Source organism: Urocampus carinirostris, chromosome 3, assembly GCF_059441175.1.
Source record: "Urocampus carinirostris isolate Australia breed hairy pipefish chromosome 3, RoL_Ucar_1.0, whole genome shotgun sequence".
Lineage (NCBI taxonomy): Eukaryota > Metazoa > Chordata > Actinopteri > Syngnathiformes > Syngnathidae > Urocampus > Urocampus carinirostris.
In genome coordinates, this window is record NC_142351.1 from 11,797,490 (window position 1) to 11,821,240 (window position 23,751).

Genomic DNA, 23,751 nt, shown 5'->3' on the forward strand with positions numbered 1-23,751 from the left:
TTTGTCTTTTGCTCTCATGAGCCCCCTGGAGGGCCCACAATGGCCAAATAAATAAATATCTTAAAAATAACACTGGCTGCCAACATTTACATCCTTTTGCATGATCACCTATTAGACACACTGGTTAGAAAACTTCTATTTCAACAACCTTAACTAGAAACGTGTGGTTGTTGACAGCATGTGTGAATTTCCCTGCGGGGATGAATAAAGTATCTATCTATCTATCTATCTATCTGTCTGTCTGTCTGTCTATCTATCTATCTATCTATCTATCTATCTATCTATCTATCTATCTATCTATCTATCTATCTATCTATCTATCTATCTATCTATCTATCTATCTATCTATCTATCTATCTATCTAGCATATTCTTCCCAATATGGAAAAATAATTTGCAGAGCTTTCAGACAAGAGTGCCCCAAAGACATTTAACAAGGGTATCTTTGACCTCCTCTATCGTAGCTGCACACAATATTCCATTCAACGTTTATTGTATAAAGTAACATGTAGTTTGGTTGTATCTTATGGAGATCAAAAGTTACAATATATTCAGAAATTAATATTAAGGGGAAAATAAGGGAGATATGATTCTCATTTGGACAAGAAACTCTTTGGACGTAACGAGAAAGCTTCCCATTCTAATGAGAGTGTTTCTCGCTTAACGGGAAAGGTTCCTGTTTTAAAGATGATTTGTTTTAAGGTTGTATTAATAAATGTGATTAATACCTAAAAAGCTATAAGAACCTCAAATAATGCTTGAAATCTCCAAGAGTGTTAAAATTTGCATTGTATGCAGTTATATATTGATAAAAACTTACCTCAGAGTTTATTCTAACTTTGTTTATACAACTTTATCAGCAATTAGTTGACAAATACTTATGTGATTAACTTTTCATTGTAGCTAAAAGCTAAAGTGAGAAATGTGTCTTGTTAATCCTTATAAATATCAATAAATGCATTAAATTACCCTTAGCAACAATTAATTGAGCATTTTGCAGCTACTTGATAAAAGGCCAATACAGGACTTATAAATCACTGTAAACTATTAGGCCTTTACCAGCCTGCCTGCCTCAGGTAGGTAGACAACCCTGGCATGCCAACGTGGCACCTGAAAAGGAATCACACCTTAGGCTTTATTACAGCGTTCCCTGTAATTAAATCTGCTTGAAGTATGGTTGAAAGACGTTCTGCCTAGTGACAAACAATGTCTGTTTTGCCCAGGAGATTTATTTCCTAACTTGCATGATAATGGAGTCTCAAGCAAAAGAACGGAACCTACAAACCAATAATGAATGGTAACCTTTTGTTCATTACTTTCTGAATTAAATACCAAGAACGGGAATTTTCGCCGATGAGATCAAATAGATCTTGCCGAAGAAAAATCCTTTGGGGGATCAGTGGAGGTCAAAGGAGAAGTTTGCAGGTAATAGAGTTCCACCTCTTTTTTTCTGGATATACCACTGGGTGTGGAAATAAGACAACAATGGTGCAACAAAAATAAAACATATCACACCAGTGCCCTCCAGATGGTCACTACATCTGTCAGGGGTGGATGGATTTGGGAATTTCACACAATACAAGTAAATAACACAGCAGGAAATAAGGAATAATGAGAAAAACAGAGACATGGACTACCATGAATGTGGTAGAAAGGAAAGGAAGCCTCTGAAAACCGGACAGACACTCAAAGCTTTCAGTATTCAACACAGGAAAACAAATTTCCTTCCTAGCAATGTCCTTAGATCTATATTTGGTATTTGCCTGCCTCATCCAAATCGTACTATCATCGTCTACAGGCGTGCACAATGCCACCAGATTGTGTTTTAAATTTATTTTTAAAGGGAAAGAAAAGGTTCAATGCTGTGACCCAGGAGGCTAACAAATAGGATTTGATTTTTGATAATAATTATGTCCAAGCATCCAGTACTTAATTTAGGACTAAGAAAAGAAGTGGTAAAAGGCAAAATAGTCAATGGAATTTGACAAAAATGGCCCCGACTATCACTGGTTGCCTTTTTAGATCTTCCTGTGCTCCCACCTGTATTGCTGCTGAATAAATGTGGATATATTTACGTCTGCATGACAAAGCTAAAATATCTTGTTATGACCAGATCGGCGGCTCCAAAGAGGATTGGAACACTTCATGGCACACAAACATAGATACACATAACGTAGAATCAAATATGTAGGACCAAAAATGGGAAAAATGTTACCCCACAAAACAAATAATGTTTGGTGTCTTACTTGTCTTTTCTGAGATTGGATGCCACGGTGTGCTTCCATCATCTTCACCACTGGGAAGATCTATGAAGACGAGTATAAATGAATCACAGGCTTTGTTGACATGACTTGTATACTTATTTTGGTAACAGTGTGCCAATGAAACGTTGTGTATATTGTATATATTTGTATATTTAGACATCATTAATGAGGCATGTATAATTCTTTGGAAAAAAATAGAGGAGGTAAAAATAAATATACAGGAAGTGCTGTTCAGTTTTGACATGCACACAACAAGTAAAGTATAGCAGTTCCTTATATCCTGCCCACCTCCAGAAGCTTCATCAGCAACAAAGTCTTCATCGTCATCCAGTAAGCTCTGCACTCCCTGGAAATGTTCCCGTTCCACTAAGTCATCTGGCAAAGGGACCTCTCCCCACACCTTGGAGGCCTGTGTCACCTGAAGCAAACACAGAATGATTTATAGAGGTTGAAGTCTATGTTGAGCTGGGCAACACCCAGTGATATGCGCAGACCCTGGACGACTGAAGACAAAACAAAGGCTGCGGCAGGAAACAAAGCTCTGTGACATGTTTACTTTCAACATCTATTATCTCTTTGAGGGTTTTTCAAGAGTTCACACGCAAATACAAGTTCATGACCCACTCTTTTTTGTACTTACAATCTCTGTATTCATAAATGACACATACTTGTAAAAGACAGGACTAAGGAAGGAATTGCAAAGTCTTGCACTCAAAATAATTCAAAATATCACACTTTCAATGTTCTTTTCAATGGTTCCCCTTTTTTAGGTGAACATAACTCCTATCATCACTTTAAAATCACAATCAGAAGTTCAATTTCATTTGGTTGTTTTTTAAAATCTATATTGTTAACATTAGGTTCTGAGAACTTGAGAAGACTGTCTGTGGGTGACTGAACAGGTAAAAGAAATATTCCCAGACAGCAGCTATTCTTGCCAAGGTCAATGAATGAAAGCCCTTGTCTTGTATCTATCAGATATATCTACACGATTTCGTTGAGGAGACCCAAAGTGAGCCAGACGTAGTGCTATCTGATCATCTTGATGGAGCGTATCCTGCTTGAGTGCCTTTGCTTTTCTAGACCATCTCAGTCACAGGCTTAGAGGTTTAGAGATGACCCTGGCACGCTGACACCTTTGGCATTTACAGATGGCATGGCCTGCCAGTTCCTATTTCCAGCTAACTCCGTCATGCTAGTTTTCTACTCTAACGGCCTCCAGATAATAAATAACGAGATATATCCCCTCCAAATCCTCTCCCCCTGACTGCACACCCTTACAACAACAATCCCGAGCCATTTTCAAAAGAAAACCGCTGACTAAACAAATTCCTTTCAATGGTACCAACCAGTCAACCGTCAGTATGATCATCTTGAACATCCTGCTCCTTTGGTCTTCAGGACCACATGGTTATGTACTATGTACGAAATAATTGCACAAAACAGTGCATGATTAAAACAATATTTTCATAATAATCCACTGTGGTCCGCTTAACTAATAGACTAAGTCTTTTTTAAGGCATCAGTACTTGCAACAGTAGCTAAAACAAGTGTCAATTCACTTCTAGTGGCCAATTACAATTTTAATGTGAAATTAAGGGAAGGGAAAATTGATGGTAAATATAATGCAGAATTACTTTAAGGAAAATATAATGGGACTGAAAAGTATTTCTCTAAAAATCTATTTTTTTTCAGTAGAGGACAGATAATTGTAGGTACTATCAGTATCACTAACATAGTGATGGTATTGGTGTAAATGACTACTCGGGATTTGGGTATTGGTGGGCATGGTCTGAATAGGTTTTAAGGTGAGTCAGTTTCAAACAAACACACATGGCACCAAGTGCTCGATAAAAATATTTGATTGGATAACTACAAAGCATTTGTTATTTCATTCATTTCCTAGCTGCTTGTCGTCATGAAAGTCGAAGGGGTGCTGGAGTCTATTCCAGCTAACTTAGTGCAGTGGGCAGGGGACACCCTGGGCAGGTTGCCAACCAATCGCAGGGTACAGAGAAGGACAACCACTCATTCACATACTCATTCCTCAGGGAATGAATCTTGAATTAACAATTGACCTTCTATGCATGTTTTGATATGTGGGTGGAAACTGCAGAGCTCGTGGAAAACCCATATTGGCAGGGGAGAACATGCAAACTCCACAAAGGGAGGCTGGTAGCTGGAATTGAACCCTGTGAAGAAGATATGCTAACCAGTAAAGCCACTGTGACACCCCCTGCCCCCTGAACCAAACCAAGTCAACATTAATTTAGCAATCCTACGGTAAACGGAAAGGGTGAAGTAATCGACAATAAAATAAGAGCTACTACTTGGGTTCTAAGAAAACACTGGTCTTTCAATAAAACGGCACATTTAGATTTCTTTCCGCATGTGATCCGGCAATTTTTTAGTCAATGGATTCATCTTTAAAATGAACGAATAAAGCTAAAAATGTTGATCCTTTTTTCCGAATTAAAATATCTTCGCAAATACCTGACTTTGGAAAAAGAAAACAGGGTGACCAACTATAAAACTGAAAAAACAATTTTGAATAAAACAAATTGGAAAGACATAACAGAGTCCAGAAAAATCTTCAACACACCATTAAATCCAGCAGCTGGAAACCGTTATAAATAGGGAACATGAACCTGGATTAGACCATCTTGAGATAGGTTGGTTTTACTCTACTGGCAATATTTCATCCATTTTCTGTCTCATCATTTAAACAAGCCACAATATTTTGTTTATTCTCTAAGAGTAAAAAACAGAATGGTCTGCCGCTGAGAAAGACCGGATCCTTTCCCCCCAAGAATTTTCAGCAAAATCTCATCGAAAAAGGACAGCTGTGTTTTAACTGTGAGTTTGTAGAGTCACGAGTAATAAAAAATGTGGTGCTTGCTTGACTTTTCCCACATGGAGTCATTGGTACGTAATAATTATCTGTAATTATAAGTTAAAAAATAAAGATTTCAAATACTGGGACGACTCAATGGGGAGAAGGCCATGGCTCAGGAAGATGATGAGGGTCATACAGTACCCAAAGGGGCATCTGTTCGGATCCAGCTTCCTACAAGTCATAAGACTATGGGAGTCTATTAGTAAAGCCCAATTGGCCCCGCCCGTGTGGCGCCAGCTGCGTCTCGTTGACGGATTGGCTTCCCTCCTATTTAAGCTCAGTGCTCTCACTCGCCCTTTGTCAGTCTGTCAACTTAACACACCTTGCCTACAGTGCAATGTTAGGTGGTCCTCGAAAGCCCCCCACGGGTGTGTACTGGTATACATTGTCAAACATCTTTAAGTGTCTAGAAAAGTGCCATCTTAGCCCCCTTTGCACGATTATTGTTGAATATATGAAAACGAGGACAACTGTCACTTAAATATTTGGAGATGACAGAAAAAATGTTTGTCCACAGACGCCACACCCACAACATAATGTTACTGTAATTGCGACATGACCCACTCTTCGGGGAAGATTGATTTTCCCCAGATGTGAATAAAGCAACAGATGCAGCTGCAGGAAAAATAGTGGGAAAACAGAAAAAAAATCGTTTTCGTCATTGAGAGTAATATGAATTAAAATATGACCCTAAGTTATAAACAATAAAAATCCAGCATTTATGTACAGACTAGGTTACTTTACTGACATAAACAGTAGTAACTATTGAGGAAATAAAATACACAAAAACAAATGAAGAAATAAAAACATCAACAAATCCATGAATAAATGGATGAATGAATAATAAATATCTCATCTCATCTCATTAGCTGCACCGCTTATCCTCAGTAGGGTCGCGGGGGTGCTGGAGCCCATCCCAGCAATCATCGGGCAGTGGGCAGGGGACACCCTGAACTGGTTGCCAGCCAATCGCAGGGCACACAGGGACAGACAACTCGCTCGCTCATTCACACTTAGGGACAATTTGGACCGGCCAATCCACCTGAAATGCATGTCTTTGGAATGTGGGAGAAAACCGGAGTGCCCGGAGGAAACCCACGCAAGCACGGGGAGAACATACAAACTCCGCACAGGAAGTCCGGTAGCTGGATTTGAACCCACACAGGAGGTTCCCAAGACCTTAGAACTGTGCCGCACACGCGCTAACCACTGCTCCGCCGTGCTGCCCTAATAAATAACTAATTGGACAGAAAATATAAAAATACAGCCCATGTGAAAGCCATGACAACCATGTACTGTAATCCCTTACAACGTCACGCTTTGAACTTTGCATACTCCGTGCATCAAAGGTTGTAAAATATTACACAATCCGTTATCCCCAGTCGCACATTGTTGAAAATGGGGGCCGGAGAGTGACTTATTGTCAGGCTTAACGGCTCTTTTTTGCTGTTCTGTCCACCAAAAGGTTAAATGCACTTGTGCGTGTCACGGTTGCCGTAGCGCCCAATTGGCCCCGCCCGTGTGGCGCCAGCTGCGTCTCGTTGAAAGATTGGCTTCCCTCCTATTTAAGCTCAGTGCTCTCACTCGCCCTTTGTCAGTCCGTCAACGAATCTATGCTCCCCCAAGACGTGGTTTTGTCCGGTATCCTGTTTGTGTATCCTGTCCGGTATCAATCCCGTCTGTTTCGTCCTGTCTGATATCTGTCTCCAGTCTCCTATATCAATCCTTTCAATCCCGTTCTCTCCGGTATCGACATCATTTGTCCAGTATCGTCTCGTGTAACTGGTATCGATCTCGTTGGTCTCTTGCTTTCTGTTGTTCCACGCCGGACTTCTGTCTTTCTTCTTTCGCCCAGCGATCACCAAATCGCTGGCGTTTTGTGTTTAACATGCATGACTGCCCCATTTTCCGTAAAATAAAGGCTTGTGTGAGAAACGTCTCGCATTCGGGTTCTCCTCTTGTTTGGCTTGCTCAAGTATGGCATTGTGGCCAGTCTAAAATAAATTGCACTGTTTATCGTATGCGTTAATAGGATTAATTATAAATCAATTGATAAAAAGGTCCGCCACACACATTTTTATTATTTATTATTTGAATGCATGTTTTATGTATTGCATTGAGAACCCTTTAGGCATTAGAACTTTTGAAGTGGAGCGTAAGCACCGATATCGGATAAAACCCAAACAATACCCACCTTTGTGTGTGAATGCAGGCAACATGGAACTTGCACTTCCTAATCTTTCCAAACTTCCATTCCTCCTTTTTGTTAATGCTCCTCAAAATCAAGTACCTCTGCTGGGACTTGAAGAGGCAGCATGCAATGGACATGGACACGAATGGAATGTAAAGCACATGGAAGCTTGACACACGCCCTTTATACTGAAAGGCTGAGGCCCACCCTGCACTGCCAAGCCCCAGTGAGACCTGAGCTAGGGAAGCTAAGCCCCCTTATTTCTGTCACATTTCCATTGCTGGGATTCTTACAGTTAGTTTCTTCTGATAAACAGCAGCCACTTCAGATAAACCGCCTCAGTACATTGCTGAGGACGTTGGTGGCAACACAACGGCTTTGTGCACCTCCAGCGCAAGTGAACTGACAAACTGCCACTCATGTCACTGAAAGTCCAACGTGGGCCCAAGCTGCATGAAAGACTTGATGAGTGAGGGCCCAAAGCTGGGTGCAGCTCCTCTGACATTTTTGCAAGGTTTAATCTAAAGCGATGTGACAGGGAGGAAACGGAAAGAAGTTCTTCATTCAACAAGAACTCTTTGACAGGTGCAGGGATTGTCTTCCCAAAAGGTTCCATGACTAACAGGATGGGCGCAACAAACAGCCCTCAAAAAAGGAAGGTGGGGGAGACAAGTAAAGAATGGTGGTTTTGTTCTTCAAGGCCTCCCACACGACACAGGAATAAGGCCTGGTCTTTTGCTTACAAGTTTGAGCGGTTTCACTTTTATGTTCATTTGATTTGTCACTCGGACCCCAAAGAGCAGGGGTGTCAAAGTCAAATGGACAGACTGAGTAAAAAAATTGACTACAAGCTGAGGTCCTGAGTGATCGATTCTCAAATATGAAAGAAGCTGCTAATGCTCGTTGCTAATGTTGCACTTGCAAGCAATGTTCCCTGTAATTTTCCACGGGTCTGAGCGTTCACACAAAGTGGGTGAGCAACGCTTGAAACAACAGTGAGCAACCATAATCCCAAGTGTGGCAAAATAATTAATTATCAAACATGTCCAAAACTTGACATTTTGCTGAGTTTCCGGCAATGCAAAATTATTTTTCTCTTTTGAATGAATTGACTCATGTACTATTGCAAAGGTTGTATGGCCTACAAACGTCATTTGTTCTTACAATTCTTTCACAAGATATCCATTTTTTTTTTCCTGGTATCTTTTGTCGCATAATACTAACATTTTTGGGGGCTTATTTAGTCGGTTGCAAGATACAGAACTGTACTTAATCACATTTTTTAGTGGAAGTACAATGTTGGCAACAAGATTCACTTGATATAATTGGAAATTATTTGAATGCAACACAAACGTTTTCTTCTTTTTTCTGTGTTTTTTTTCCTACTTTTTTTAAAAGAATTTTTAAAAAGTCTCATTGTGTTTATTGTTACTTGTTTCTTTTTGTTCTCTATTTACTTTTTTCCTACGTTTCTTTCTTTTCTTTTTTTCTGGCTTTTTTCTAAAGTTTTCCTTCTTTTTTTCCTCTTGCTTTTGTATCTTTTTTTCTCAGCTTTTTACTACTTTTTCATTTTGGTATTTTTTTCTTCTATTCCCCCTTACTTTAAGTTGTTTTGTGCATAATTTTACATAATATTTGGTTATGTTGGGATTAAAGAAGCAAAAACAACCTGAAGAGCCGTTTAGGCCCCAGAAGAGCCGGTTCCTTTTAGTGAGCCGAGCCGAAGAAGCCGCTTCTCGACAAACTCTAGTAACTTTACTCAACTTCGTTCTACTTCGACTTCAAAATACCGCATTTAGGACACAACGTCGGGGGAACCCGTGTATTTTTACCTTCATGCACTGTAACTTTGACTTAAGTCGCTTCTTAATTAGTAATTTTGAGCCCTCATTTTTGTGCGCTGGCTAGATTTTCTTGGGCGCTGAGAATGTGCAGGCAGTGCGCAATTGCGCACGGGCGCAGCTTAGAGGGTACACTGCTTGCAAGTAACCCCTAAAGCAATGCTAGATAACACAAACGATAACAGCTAACTTCTAAAGAGGAGTCAACAACATTTTTAAGAGCAAAAAGCTATTTGTTACTGATTAGTGAAAAAAGCCAAGAGTTTTAATTTGTTTTTGTAAAATAACAACATGCTATTAATATATTCTTACCATATTATTACCACGTGCCAACAATTAGAAGTGGAGTTGAAATAGGCTCGGTTGACACAAAAGCTTAATACCAGTTATAAATCACATTCATGGAAAAAAAAAAAACGCAAATACCCACTGATGAGCTATTTTAGAACCTGTCCACGGGCAACTCGGGTGTTCTACGGGGTCTATCTGGTGCCCGTGGGCACAACATTGGAGACCACTACTCGAAAGCTAAACATGTGCTCAATTCAGGCTGACAACAGTCAAAAATAATAAGAAAAATTATACTTAAAATGAGTAAAAAACGGATTTCTTTTCTTCTTGCAGAAGTTTCACAGACGCTCAGGCAACTAACGACTCAAAGGACCGCGCTTAAGTACTCTCAAGGAGCAATCAGTCAACGTGTCTCAGCCGGTGTCCAAGGGCGGGGCTAATTGGGTGCCATGGCAACTGCGACAGAACCCGGAGCCACCCGGCTGGGACCAACTGGGCGCCAAGGTACAGAATGATTGTTGCTGTATGATACAATATGTGGATTGGCACGGAGGGTGGGTGGTTCGCGTGCAGCCCCTCGGTGCAAGGGTTAAGGCTTCAAGTCCAGCTACCGCAGCCTGTTTGCGTGTTCTCCCCGTGCCCGCATGGGTTTTCTCCTGGCATTTCGGTTTCCTCCCACATTCCAAGAACATGTATGCCGGATGAATTTGCCGGTCCAAATTGTCCCTAGGTGTGAATGAGCGAGTGAGTGGTCTGTCTCTGTGTGCCCTGCGACTGGGTGGCAACCAGTTCAGGGTGTCCCCCTACCCACTGCCCAAAGATGGCTGGGATGGGCTCCAACACCCCTGCGACCCTACTGAGGATAAGCCGTGCAGATAATGGATGGATGGATACAATCATCTCAGGAGTCGTAGAAAATGTAACTTGAGGGCCTTGACCTTGACACATGTGCTGTAGAGTAAGTAACTAAAAAAGCAAACTTTCCCTCTCAGCCTTGTAATCATCTATAACAAAAGAGCACAACCAAAAAATGAATATCACAACAACAACAAAAGCAACTCAATTTTCTTTTGTGTGTCGACATTCCACAGGTACAACGCATGTAATCGAGAAGTATACATGTCTGGTGTAACAAAATCCTGTCAGGCCACCAATCACTTGTTCACAGATGATTTGTCTTTTGGACTACTTATGCTACTTTGTTACTTAGAACAACATTTCCACCTTGACCAGGCTGTGTAAATAAAAGTCAAGCTTTTCTGACAGCTGAGCAGAGCCTGCAGCACACACGCAAGCTCGTTGAATGAAGCGTCCAGCCTGTGTGGACTTGTCGTTGCCAAATATGGCAAGGAATGACATCCCAAATAGCTACAATTTAGCTTTAAGGATTCATTCGTTTTAAAAGCTTTCACTTCAAAGTGCAAAACTTCAGAGGGAAACTCATTTCAAGCAGGCTGCATCTTTTAGATCGGGATGCCAAAAAAAAAAAGCCCGCGGCTCGGATCGAGCCTGCTAACGGATTGAATCCTGCTGAGAGAAGCACAAGAGAAAAATGAGCCACAATAAATAACTTTGGGTTTAAATGTGTCCGCAGGATGTTGCCAAAGCCACGCGCCACTCCCAAAGGAACTGTAGCAGTGTTCATTTTACCTCTGAGAAGTGATGAGCCCCGGGGACTCGCATGCTCAAAAATCTATGGGTCCCAACAGAGATCTATATCTAGTGTTATCGAGGTTGAAATTGTAAATCGGTGACAAATATATAATAAAAATCTATATATTCATTCAGTTTTAATCATCAAATTATTAATACATTTTCTGCATCAAATTATTGTTGGTAATATAAAGATTAAAGGGATAACCACAAACCTGTCTTTTTTTCATTTTCTCCTTTTATACTTCTTTAACTTCTTTATCCCCCTCGGATGGGTCTGGCCTTGATGCGGCGAGGGGGCTTGCGTGTTCCAGTGACCCTGGAGAGCGATACTGTCGGGAGCTTGCTCCTGGTAGGGTCACCCATGGCGGGCCGGTCTCCGGGGTAGGTTCCAGACAAACAAAGACCCCAGCGTGTCGGTACGCTGTGAGGTGGCAGCCCCACCAACCGACTATCCTGGGGAGGGCTAACAACTCACCCAGGAGAAACACACTTTGTTACGAAACTGACCAGAGAAAGAAGCCGGACTGACCAACACGGTAACGGACCCCAGCCTGCCCCCGACCAACGAGTACGGATCGATCTTCGTCATAAGACCCGTGTCGCCACCTGGAATGTCCAGACACTCCTTCGCCCCGGAGCTGCCACCCTGCTGTCCCGAGAGCTCTGTCGCTATAACATCACCATGGCAGGGCTCTGTGAAGTACGATGGCAAGGCAATGGTGAAACAACAGCTGGCAACCATTGCTACATCTGGAGTGGCCCCGAGAGTCGGACCGGCCTTTATGGTGTGGCTCTTGCCATTCCAAAAGCCCTCCGGAGGTCCCTCATCAGCTGGACACCAATAAGCGACAGACTACTGTCTGCTCGATTCCTCCACCATCACGGCAAGATGACAGTGATCGTCGCCTACGCCCCCACCGATGTCGCTGATGAGGATGCGAAGGACGCGTTCTTTGACCAACTCCACCAGGCTGTCAACCAAGCCCCACCACACGACGTCACCATCATCCTCACTGATGCCAACGCCACTCTATCCAGCAATGATCGGTCCCCCGGCTCACCTGTCGGCACCACCTTCGTTGACAGCACAACAAACGACAATGGCAACCGCCTCCTCCTCCTCTGCCACCAAAACAACCTTTGTGTTGCTGACACCTGGTTTCCCCGGAAATGCATCCATCACTGGACGTGGTACAGCCCAGATGGCAGAACCAGGAAGGCATTGGACCACATCCTGATATCACGACGCTGGAAGTCGTTTGTAACCAACTGCCGGGTGTTCAGAGGAGCACAGCTTGGCAACACAGACCATCGTCTGCTGGTGGCCCAGCTCAAGCTAAAGCTCCGAGCCAACCAGCACAAGACTCTGCCTCGCCCCGACTCCTCCCGACTCAGCGACCCCAACATCGCCAGAGACTTCAGTTGCTCCATCCGCCGCTCTCTTGATACCCTGGCTCCTGACAAGCTGACAGACTGGGCGGCCTTCAAGGAAAGTGTCCTCCAGTCTGCTCACAATGTCCTCGGACGCCCGCGATCCTCCCCGATAAAGCCCTGGATATCAGAGAGGACACTAAACATCATAGACCAGCGGCGTGAGGCCCGACTCCGAGGCGACCTCACAGAGTATCGGAGACTGAATCGCCTGCGCAATGTGGCCATTGCTGAAGATAGGGAGAGGTTTTGGCAGGCAGAAGCCCAACAGCTTGAGTCCGCGGCCAACAACAACAACATGAGCCGCGTATTCAGTCTACTACGCCAAGCCCGTAGCGGCCCACACATAAAGACAGCCCTGGTAAAGGACTCAGACGGCAACCTCATCATGACAGAAGCCAACTGCCTCGAGCGCTGGAAGGAGCACTTTAGCCTCCTCTTGCAGCACAGCACCATCCCGGCTGATCCCACCCTCCTACGGGCTGCGAGCACAGCACCTCCTAACGACACCTGCTGCACAGACCCTGAAACACCCGAGGAAGTGAGAGCTGCTCTGAAGAAGCTGAACACCAAGAAAGCCCCCGGCATCTGTGCCATTACCGGCGAGATGCTCAAGGCCGGCGGTGATGGCATGGTGGAGTGGCTAACCCGCCTATTCAACCAGGTGTGGGAATCGGAGCAGCTGCCCACCGACTGGACCAGAGGAGTCATCTTGCCCTTCTGGAAATGCAAGGGCGACAGGCTTGTCTGTGGAAACCACAGAGGCATAACCTTACTCTCCATCCCGGGCAAGGTCTTTACCAGGATCTTGCTCAGCCGTGCCCTTCCAGCAATCAGAAGCTGCCGCCGTCCCCAGCAGGCTGGCTTTATGCCCAACCGCTCCACAACGGACCACATCTCTGCTGTCCGTTTGCTGATAGAAAAGACCCGTGAATTCCGTAAAGATCGCCATCTATATATCGGATTCATTGATCTGAAGGCCGCCTTTGACACCGTCTGCCACTCTTCACTGTGGAACATCCTCCAAGCTCTCAGAGCACCACCCAAGATCATAGCCCTGTTCAAGCTGCTCTACAGCAACACAGAGAGCTGTGTCCGTATCAACGGCATTGACTCCGACTGGTTTGCTATCTCCAGCGGCGTTCGCCAAGGCTGTGTGGCTGCTCCCGACCTTTTTAATTGCATCATCGACCATCTGATGTTCAGGGTTAGTGAGCGCATCCCCGGAGTGTCTTTCGGCAACTACCACCTGACTGACCTGGAGTATGCTGACGACACCATCATTCTCAGCACTTCCTACAGCCAGCTGAGAGACGCTCTGGGCATTTACAGCGAAGAGGCAGCGCGGCTTGGCCTGCAAGTGAGTTGGACGAAAACCAAGTTCATGTATGTCGGTGATGGACCAGATCCACCTCCCATCCAAATTGGTAGCGACATCGTAGAGCCTGTCAAGAGCTTTGTATATCTGGGGTCCATGGTGACAGACAATGGGGACCTAAAACCAGAGATTCTCCGCAGAAGAGCCCTGGCAGCATCTGCTCTGCAGTCTCTCTGGAAACCACTCTGGCGGCACCAGACCATCGCACGCAAGACGAAGCTCCGCATTTACAACCTCGCCGTACTCCCTATCCTGCTTTATGGCTCAGAAACATGGCCCCTGAACGACACCCTGGCCACAAGAATCGATGGTTTTGATAGCAGGGCTCTCAGAACCATCGAGAACATCAGGTGGCCCCAGCGAGTCTCCAATAAAGAGCTCAGAGCCCGCACGTGCCAGCCCCAAGCATCTTCCTTGGTCGCACAACGCCGCACCCGCTGGTTTGGCCATGTCCTTCGTCTACCACCAGACCATCCGACACGAGCCATTCTCCAGTTTGACCCAAAGGCCGCAGGCTGGAGACGACCACGAGGGAAACCCCGCACTCGATGGCTCGACGTCGTTGCGGGCGACCTCCAACAACACGGAGTTGCCGTAGAGGATGCAGAACAGCTGGCACAAGACCGCCAGCATTGGAAAAACCTGGTTCATCTGGTCGGCTCAACGCACAGGGACGGGACCCCCCGACCTTCGCTGGAGCAATAAGTAAGTAAGTAAGTAACTTCTTTATACAACATAATAATTCGTCATATAATGCATCAAAGCAAGTGAGCCGTTTGAGAGCCGGCTCTCTTGAATGAGTTGAGCGGAAAAAGCCGGTTCTCTAAAAAGGACGGACTTTTCACCCTCACAACTCGAGATCGGTTTGCAGACGAAAACTCGAACCGCGAGACCAAAACAACATCTGCCGGATCTGCCTGACGAAAAGTTTGGAGTGCGGTAAATCTTTGTTTGAAAAAAATGTAATCGGGTAATAATGACAATTTTGTATCCAAAAAGTTGCGTCCCGGGGACGCATGTTGATTTGAGACTGTGCATCCCCAGCAAAAATGATGCATCTAGGACGCAGGGACGCGGGCAAACGAGAACACTGCTGTAGCTGTATTTGCTGACTACCATTTATCAACGGGAGGACATATGAGGGAACACCCATTCAGATGTTATTTGACTTAAAACAACAGACACAGTGTTGAAGGCAATGTCTCTCTTAACTGCAATATTTGCGACTAAACTACACTTTTTATTGCTACTGATTGGAAATGATCTGTTAGCACCTGGATTGAAAAATCAAATATCAAAAAATAGCACGGGTTGAGTTTGCAAAAGTTTGAAAAAGCTTAAGGTGTCAAGACCAGAACGGAGACAGGACCTACTAGCGTTACGTTTCTGTCAGTTTTATTGGGAAGAAAGGAAATGATTGCACCCACTATCCGGTGATCGCTGGTCCCGGGAAGCAGGTCGCTCTGAACGCGAAAGTGGGACTTCCGTGGCAAGCGAAGGTGGTGTCGGGAACGGAAAAAAACGGGTCAGTAGCCGGGACAGGAGAGCAAAAAACACGGTCAGGATCAGCAACGAGTCGAAAGCCAGGAGAGGAGAGTAAACGTGGTCACGATAAAAAAAACGGGGAACAGACAGGAGCAAAAACAGGAGTGAGTCAGGGTCAAAAAAAGCCTGCCTAGAATAAACTGGGGATGGAGTGACAAAAGGTGACAGAAATAGTTTAATTAATGACAGGGAGCCAATCAGAGTCCGAGGCAGTTGCCGCCAAAGGAGCAGGTACAGGTGCAGCGCATCGGTATTCATCACATACGGTGCTTTCACTAATATATGTGAAATCTAACAGCAAAGTTTGCAATTCCTGGTGAACATTTCAATAAAGGAATACAAATAAAAAGCAGAAAAAGACTTTACCTGAGATAAATAAATCTCTGTGAAGGGAAAAAAACGATAAAATAATAATAATTGTTTTATAATCAAATCTTACATCCCTGCATTCTAATTTTTTGGGAGCCTCTGAAAGATCCCCAACCCTGCACACTTTTTTGCCAATCATTTACTTGACAGGCCCCCATCAGAGTGCTTTTTCTACCATGTTTAAATGAGTTTGACATCCCTGTTTTAATTTGAATCTACCGTCTTCTGTTTGTTCAGGATGAAGTGTCCAATTTAGCATAAAAGATTAAAAAAAAGAATGGTAAGATTTCTTTAAAGGCCAGAGGGCAGAGCCTGACGAGAGTATAGGCTATGGAGAGCATAAATCATGTTTTCACTGCCTCTTGAAATATGAAACTTGACAGATGCTTTGTTTAGCTGTACAGTATATCGTTTCATTTTTTCTAAAGTGGCTTTATGTTTGAAAATGGTATTTAGATGAGGTTTTATTAAGTCATATAGACAAAGAGGTGTGGTATTAATCGCCTAAGTCATCAAACACAAAAGCCCACTTGACACCACTAGCCCAAGCTCAGGCCAGCTGTTGACAATAGATCTCCCAGTGCACCAGATACAAAAACTAGCGCACACACTTAACTGAAACAAAAGACACCAGCTGAAGAGGCACCAACTTATCAGATGTCTGTTCCAGTTAGGAATGAGCAGGTTTATAGGCAGTCTATGGGGGAAGCCAATTTAGGCCCTTAGTAAAACCACTGATTATTCTCTTCTACATGTAGAAAAGGTCCATTTACCGTAAATTCCGGACTATAGAGCGCACCTGATTATAAGCCGCACGACTGTGGTTAGACTAACTATGATCATTGATTTTTGCAATCCGGAGATGGAATAAGAGCTTGCTCTGTCCACTCCACGCATCGGCCCGGTATTGCAGTACCCCCGGGAACGGTACATTCGCAATGATCGCAGCAAGGCTTTAGGGCTAGGACCTTAGCTTGGCCTTTTGGCTGAGAGTAAGTGTCCCAGCTCCTAGGCTTTGTAGCGTATTATGAACTGACCGATAACGGATAATGGATAATGAATAACGAAGATAGATCAATAACCCTTAAAAACCCCAAACCCCACTACATTTCGGGAGGAAAACCGATTTTGTACATACACAAGCCGCACCTGTATATTAGCCGCATGCGGCCACATTGAAAAAACACAATTCAAACACGAAATTGGGGTTTTTGGGGTTTTTAAGGGTTATTGTTCTATCTTCGTTATTGATTATCCATTATTCGTTATTGGTCAGTTCATAATACGCTACAAAGCCTAGGAGCCGGGACACTTACTCTCAGCCAAAAGGCCAAGCTAGGGTCCTAGCCCTAAAGCCTTGCTGCGATCATTGCGAATGCACCGTTCCCGGAGGTACTGCAATACCGGGCCGATGCGTGGAGTGGACAGAGCAAGCTCTTATTCCATCTCCGGATTGCAAAAATCAAAGATCATGGCTGAATCAGATGCCAAGTTCACAGTTCAAACACAACCCATACTCGATAAAGTCCAAAAAACACAGCCGGCAAACTGAACGGAAAATGATACTGGTACTTAAAAGTTAATGCAGATCTGCAGAGTCCGGGTGCCCGTTGAAAGTAATCCAAGAAAAAAAGTGTATATATCCAAAGGTAAGGGTGGGAAAAATATATATCCACTATTGTCGGCCGCGTCCACAAACACGTCTCACCTTTACTCCACTTCCCGTCAGCCCGTGTTTGCCCCGCCCCTTCTTTCTCATTTGCTCGTACAAAAGATATCAGAATACGTTTCTAAAATAAATACATTACAAAAATATACAGTTGCAAATACATATTATACATGGTTACACATATTTACAAAGAAAGACAGTACACCGAGAGAGTTTTCAAAACTTTAAAAATAATATTATAACTTTCATCCCAAACCGTGCCTGTGAAGGGTAGCAAAACGCTACTAGCAACACGCTCTCAACACAGTAAATAGCTCTGTTAAAAAAACATACCGTACTTTTAATAGGCACGGTACAAATCAAAATTGTTTTCCTTCAGTATGGGAAAGAGACATTGTCATGTGGACCTCATTCCTCGCTCCCTTAATCAAAAACACGCTAGCATCACGCTCGCAAAATAAAATTTACATGCGGTAGCTCTTTCTGTGAAGGGGACTGCTTGATTACGTTTAACTTGAAAGTTGCGTCATGTGCCTTTTCTGCAATTAGCATGATGAGGATATGTCTACGGTAATTTAATTTGTGCACAAGCTAAGAAGTTGCAGTCTAACTCTTACCTTTTGTACTCGAGCGTTGGAAAAATTACATAAATTGGCCGCATCACTAAATAAGCCGCAGGGTTGAAAGTTGGGGAAAAAGGTAGCGGCTTATAGTCCGGAATTTACGGTAAATTCAAAAGGTTGTTAGCGTGTGTTCCCAGTTATTGCTGTCTTTTTTGAGAGAGTGATGCAGCTACAGTTTCTCCAGACGACAGCTGACCAATGTAGTACGCAGACTGCAGGCCAGAGATCAGTGCCAACATGTCTATCAGAGCCTTCATTATACACAGCCAAAAGATACCCTATAATAACCACTGTACCCAAAACGTGATTAGGATTTTTTTACTGCTTATTGTTATTGCACCACTTTTCATTGCACTATTGTTACGATGCATTCTTTTTCATTGCATTATTATTACAAATTACGCCAGTCTCCAAGCACTACCTTGTAGATATTTTTCCCTCTTTATCCTGACCAGCTTGGTAGCCTTGGGTGTAGGGCGCCCGCCTTGGGACTGGGAGTTTGCTGGTTTGAGCCCTGGCCCGGTCATGCTTAAGACTTACAACAATGGTACCCATTGCCTCCCTGCTGCTACATTGTGCCAGGTGGAAGAAAGAGACAAATCTTTGTGACCACCCCTACCAAGACCTTAAAATAACAGGGACAAATACCAAATACCAAGTGCAGAGCAGTGTGGACTTTGTATTCCAAACAACTGAAAACTACAATACAATGTGTCGTTTGTGTGGTTAGGTGGTCTGCTACTGTGGCGACACCAAAAATTGACTCGAACATCTGGAAAAGGCTCACCCTGGTGTGAGCAAAGAGCTGCGACCTAAAATGTAAACATGCTACTGTTTATGAACAAAAACCTGTAAATCCGTTGTCACTATGGCAAGAGAAAGACAATTGATACTTTATTTGCACCACTTAATTTAATAGAAAATATGCAATGAGTGTTACTTTCATTGCCTTGTTGACATAGTTTCAGTATTTGTATTTTTCTTACGTTCTTGCTTTTTTGGTTTGACTCTTTTGGATTTTGTTCTAAAACAGATGTAATAGAAAAATGTATGTTTATTATTTCATACTTTCAATATCTATAATACTAACCTGTTTTTTTCTTGGATGGGATCGATATACAAATTTCCAGTATCACCCACCCTTACTAAAATATAATCGTACATCTAAGCATGTCACCCCAGCCTTTGTTTATAGGGCGCACTCAAACTTCGAGGTATTTTATTAGGTAAATTATTTTTTTTGCGCGTTACACTAATAAATACGGTACATTGTCACGGTTGCCATGGTGCCCAATTGGCCCCGCCCATGTGGCGCCAGCTGCAGCTTTTTGACAGATTGGCTCCCTGTCAGTATTTAAACTTTGTCCTGTCAGTTCCCTTTTGTGGGTCCGTCTGCGAATCTCGGTTTTTACGCGGCAAGCCCTTTTTTTGCCTATCCTGTTTTTTGCTCCTGTTTGCCTCCCGCTAAGATCTGTTTTGATCTCGACCACGTCTGTTCTCCTGTCCCGAATAACGATCCGTTTTTTTATCTTGACCACGTCTACTCTACTCTCCTGGCTTTCGACTTGTTTCCGTTCCCGACCACGTTTTTGCACTTCTATCCCGGCTACTGACCTGTTTTTTCCGTTCCCGACACCGCCATCGCTCGCCACGGAAGTCCCAATTGCGCGTTCAGAGCGACCTGCTCCCTACACTCCTCTTCCCTACTTCTCAATAAAACTTTGAGAATCGTTACGGGAGTGGGTCCTGTTTCCTGTTTCCGTTCTGGTCTTGACATACATGAAAACGCGAAATGTTTTAAACTTTTTGAATATTTCAAGACTGTAAACTTGAAGAGGAAACCTGATGTTTATGCTCTTCCACCACTCTGATGTCAGACTTTAGGAACCCCCTTTACCATGACCCCTCCTCACTATTTCACACCCCTTCATTCCTGCCTCAGGGCCAAATAATTGGACACCACCTCTTGACTTGCCCTCACGCTGTACAACATAATGGCAGGCCACAACTCACTTATGTCCCCTCAGCGTGCACTTGCATAAACCCATGTCGAAAAAGTGTGGGAAACTCGATGAATAAACCCAAACAAGTGTTTCGCAACCCTGATTGCGATAATCATAGAGTTCTTTAGCCAGATTGGACATTTCGGGCGTTAAGACAGAACATGGGACAAACATGGCCACCTACCCATTTAAGTATTAATTCCGTTCTTTACTATATCGCAAACTTGAATAAGTAAATAATCTATCTTGTTTAAACATACAATATGTCATTTGTTGGGATAAAGTTCAATTTTCGTTGTTCTTTTTTGTCAATCAAAAGTAGTTAGAACAAACTAAAAGAATAAGGAGAGAATGTCCTTATTTAGGTCATGAAATACACTTGAGTTAATTACGTAGGATTTGTGGGGGCAACCATGGAAACGCTTTGGGAACTCAAAGCAGTTTCTCTTTTATTTCTAATCTTTTGTATACACGGGGTTTATTCACCTTTATGATGGCCGGATTTAAGCATTTTTAAGGACTTTCAAAGCCAATTTTTCAAATTATCCAGTACGATTAGAAGAAGAAATTGTTGAATTGTGTATTTTGAAGATCCATAAATAAATCTACGATTTCCATATGAAACTTTTAATCTTGCATGCGCTATCATCAAGATGCATGATTTTTTTAGGTCTTGAGTAAATCACAAATATATTTGTGGATCTGAACATCCAATTTTTTTAGACAAATATCTCTCCATATAGGTGTTGGGTAAAAATATGATAAAAGGTAGCATACATTTTCAGGTGCAGGAAGTCCTTCCCATTAAATTTTACCCTTGGCAAACGCTACCTTAATTCTTTGGATGCCCCATAATAAATGTCCATAACTTATCCTAGCACCAATACACATTCTATAGTGCCCTGTTTAGGTGTAGCATGCACCTGCTCTCTTGGGCGCAACTAATGCCAGCTGCCGTTAATCACGAGGGAAGAAATGTCAAGTCAAGTCAAGTCATTTTTATTTGTATAGCCCTTAATCACAAAGAGTCTCAAAGGGCTTCACAGGTTATTACACAGACTGTTTTTTCAGACTATTATTACACCATCCCCTGATCTGGACCCAACATGAGGGCAAAGACAAACTCCAAAAACCTTAACATGAGGAAAATGAAGAAACCTTGAGAAGGGACCGCACATGTGGTATGCCCCTTCCAGGATTACCAGACAGCAAAGGATGTTGCAATCACAAATAATACACAGATATTGTCCACGAAAAGTATAGGTTATTCATATGCTATAGAGTAGAAGTGAGTTTTAAGCTTAGATTTAAACTTTTGCAATGCAATGGCAAAGCGAAGCCACCAGAGCAGTGTCGGTGTATTTTTAAGAAGATTGGTGTGAAACATGGCAACCATTTCAAGCATTTAAAAGCAATTAACCCAAAATTCTAGCACTTTTCAATCGTTGGAAACGCAACATTAAAATTCAAGCATTTTCAAGTATTTCAAGCACTCGTACCAACCCTTGTACACAATGTTCATGACGTTATCAACAATAAGAAAGACAATTCTAATTCAATACAGTGAGATAACGTTTTTCTTAGTAAGCCAAGATGCACTTTGATTTTGGGACTGACAAGCGTTTGCTCAATCTTATGTGGTGGACCACATGAAAGTCTTTGTCCATTTCAACACATTGAATGAATGAATGAAAACTTTTATTTCGAACATTAAAATAAAAACAGGACAAAAACAATGAGTCAACAACAAAATAATGTCACATAACATGTTCGAAAGGGGGTAGTCAGAAGCAGATGCTTATTTTTCCTACCCCTTTATCTTCCCTATTAAATACATTTTACAAATTCTCCTTTCCTCTTATGTCTAATATAACTACATCTCGTGGATATACTTATTGCATAGGTCAGATATCAATAATTATAATTATTACAATAATCACATATTTTATACATTAATCTTCGCTACCCATCCCTCAACGTCATAATGCGCCTAGTTACCAAATGTCACTGCGGCACCAAAGATAATAACAACAATAAAAATAAACATAATATTTATAATAACGGGCAGCACGGCAGCGCAGTGGTTAGCGCTTGTGCGGCACAGTTCATGTCATGGGAACCTGTCGTGGGTTCAAATCCAGCTCCAGACTTCCTGTGCGGAGTTTGTATGTTCTCCCCGTGCTTGCATGGGTTTCCTCCGGGCACTCCGGTTTTCTCCCACATTCCAAAAACATGCATTTCAGGTGAATTGGCCGGTCCAAATTTGTCCCTAGGTGTGAATGAGCGAATGAGTTGTCTGTCCCTGTGTGCCCTGCGATTGGCTGGCAACCAGTTCAGGGTGTCCCCTGCCCACTGCCTGGAGATGGCTGGGATGGGCTCCAGCCCCTCGCGACCCTAATGAGGATAAGCGGTACGGCTAATGAGATGAGATGAGAGATTTATAATAACAGTTCTGATATAATAGCAACAATAACAACAAGTTAACCATAGTTTTAAACGCAGTATTTCCAATCTCCCTCATATCCCATTCTCCCTTATTTCGCCAGTAATGCATTTTTGTATTTGAATTTGAACACATGGATAGTTGGACATTGTTTGATCTAATTTTGTAAAGTATTCCACACACAGACACACACATACTTTTCCTGGTTGTTCTCACCTTTGGGATTTTGAATTCACTACAGCCCCTCAAGTTATAATTTCCCTTTTTCCGAGTGAATAATTTTTGTATGTTTTCTGGCACTATGTTTTTGTTGACCTTAAATAACAGTTGTGAAGTAAAAGATTTTATTAAATCATCCAATTTTAATAATTTGGACTGCATGAATAAAATATTGGTATGATCCCGATATTAACACATTTATACAAAGAGAAAAAGTAAAACATTTGAAAGGTTGAAGAAATGAAGTCCAGTCTCAGATTTGTATTTCATCTGTATTATTATGGCCACTTCACATGTTCTGCACTTTGGACCCCCGATGGAAAGTACCTAAAAGTGCTTTGGCCAGGTAGCAAACCGAGAAACAGCTGAATGTGGGAGTGGGGAAGATGAAGTAAGCACATGCCTGAAATTGCCTTCCTAAATTTCACATTTGAGAAGGGTAATCCAGTCAAAATCATTTGGAGGGACATTTTTAAACAAATTAGCCAACGTGAGACCACAAACATTAAAAAGCAACAAGAATTAAATATAACACTTCATTAGAGGGACAAAACCTGACTAAGCTGGTGGCTTGTCAACCTAAAGGAAGAAGAGAGGTTTGAACATTGGGTTCTAATTGTCTCCCTGTCACTATTTGAACTCAGTCCTGTCAAGCCCCTGTTGTCAGTCCGTCTGTGAATCTCCGTGTATACAAGACAAGCCGTTTTCGACCCTGACCCCCCGCCTGTCCCGTTTTTCTAAATTGGATTTAAATCCAAACTTTGACAGTTTAAAAGCTTTATTTTTATCAGATTAGGCCATAAAAATGTTGCATTACTGCTTCTGGTGAACCTGAGAACACAAACTGTCAATGTATGCAGTTGGAGATATTTTATCTTTGAAATATTTATAATTTATAGCTTGTCAGGACCAGAACAAAGACAGGACCCACTT

At 42.8% G+C, this 23,751-nt stretch overlaps 1 protein-coding gene and 2 pseudogenes across 1 annotated transcript in view; 1 reads left to right on the plus strand and 2 right to left on the minus strand.

The window, feature by feature from the left end:
* The window catches only part of hspg2 (heparan sulfate proteoglycan 2), a 171,282-nt gene that overhangs the window by 119,025 nt on the left and 28,506 nt on the right, over positions 1-23,751 (minus strand). Inside the window, exons 2-3 of the mRNA XM_088329717.1 lie at positions 2,552-2,681; positions 2,246-2,305 (exon numbers count right to left, since the gene is read on the minus strand). Coding sequence (XP_088185843.1) covers positions 2,246-2,305; positions 2,552-2,681 — 190 coding nt within the window. The remainder of the gene's footprint in view (positions 1-2,245; positions 2,306-2,551; positions 2,682-23,751) is intronic.
* On the plus strand, positions 16,703-16,792 carry LOC148368689 (U2 spliceosomal RNA; annotated as a pseudogene).
* On the minus strand, positions 17,239-17,328 carry LOC148368690 (U2 spliceosomal RNA; annotated as a pseudogene).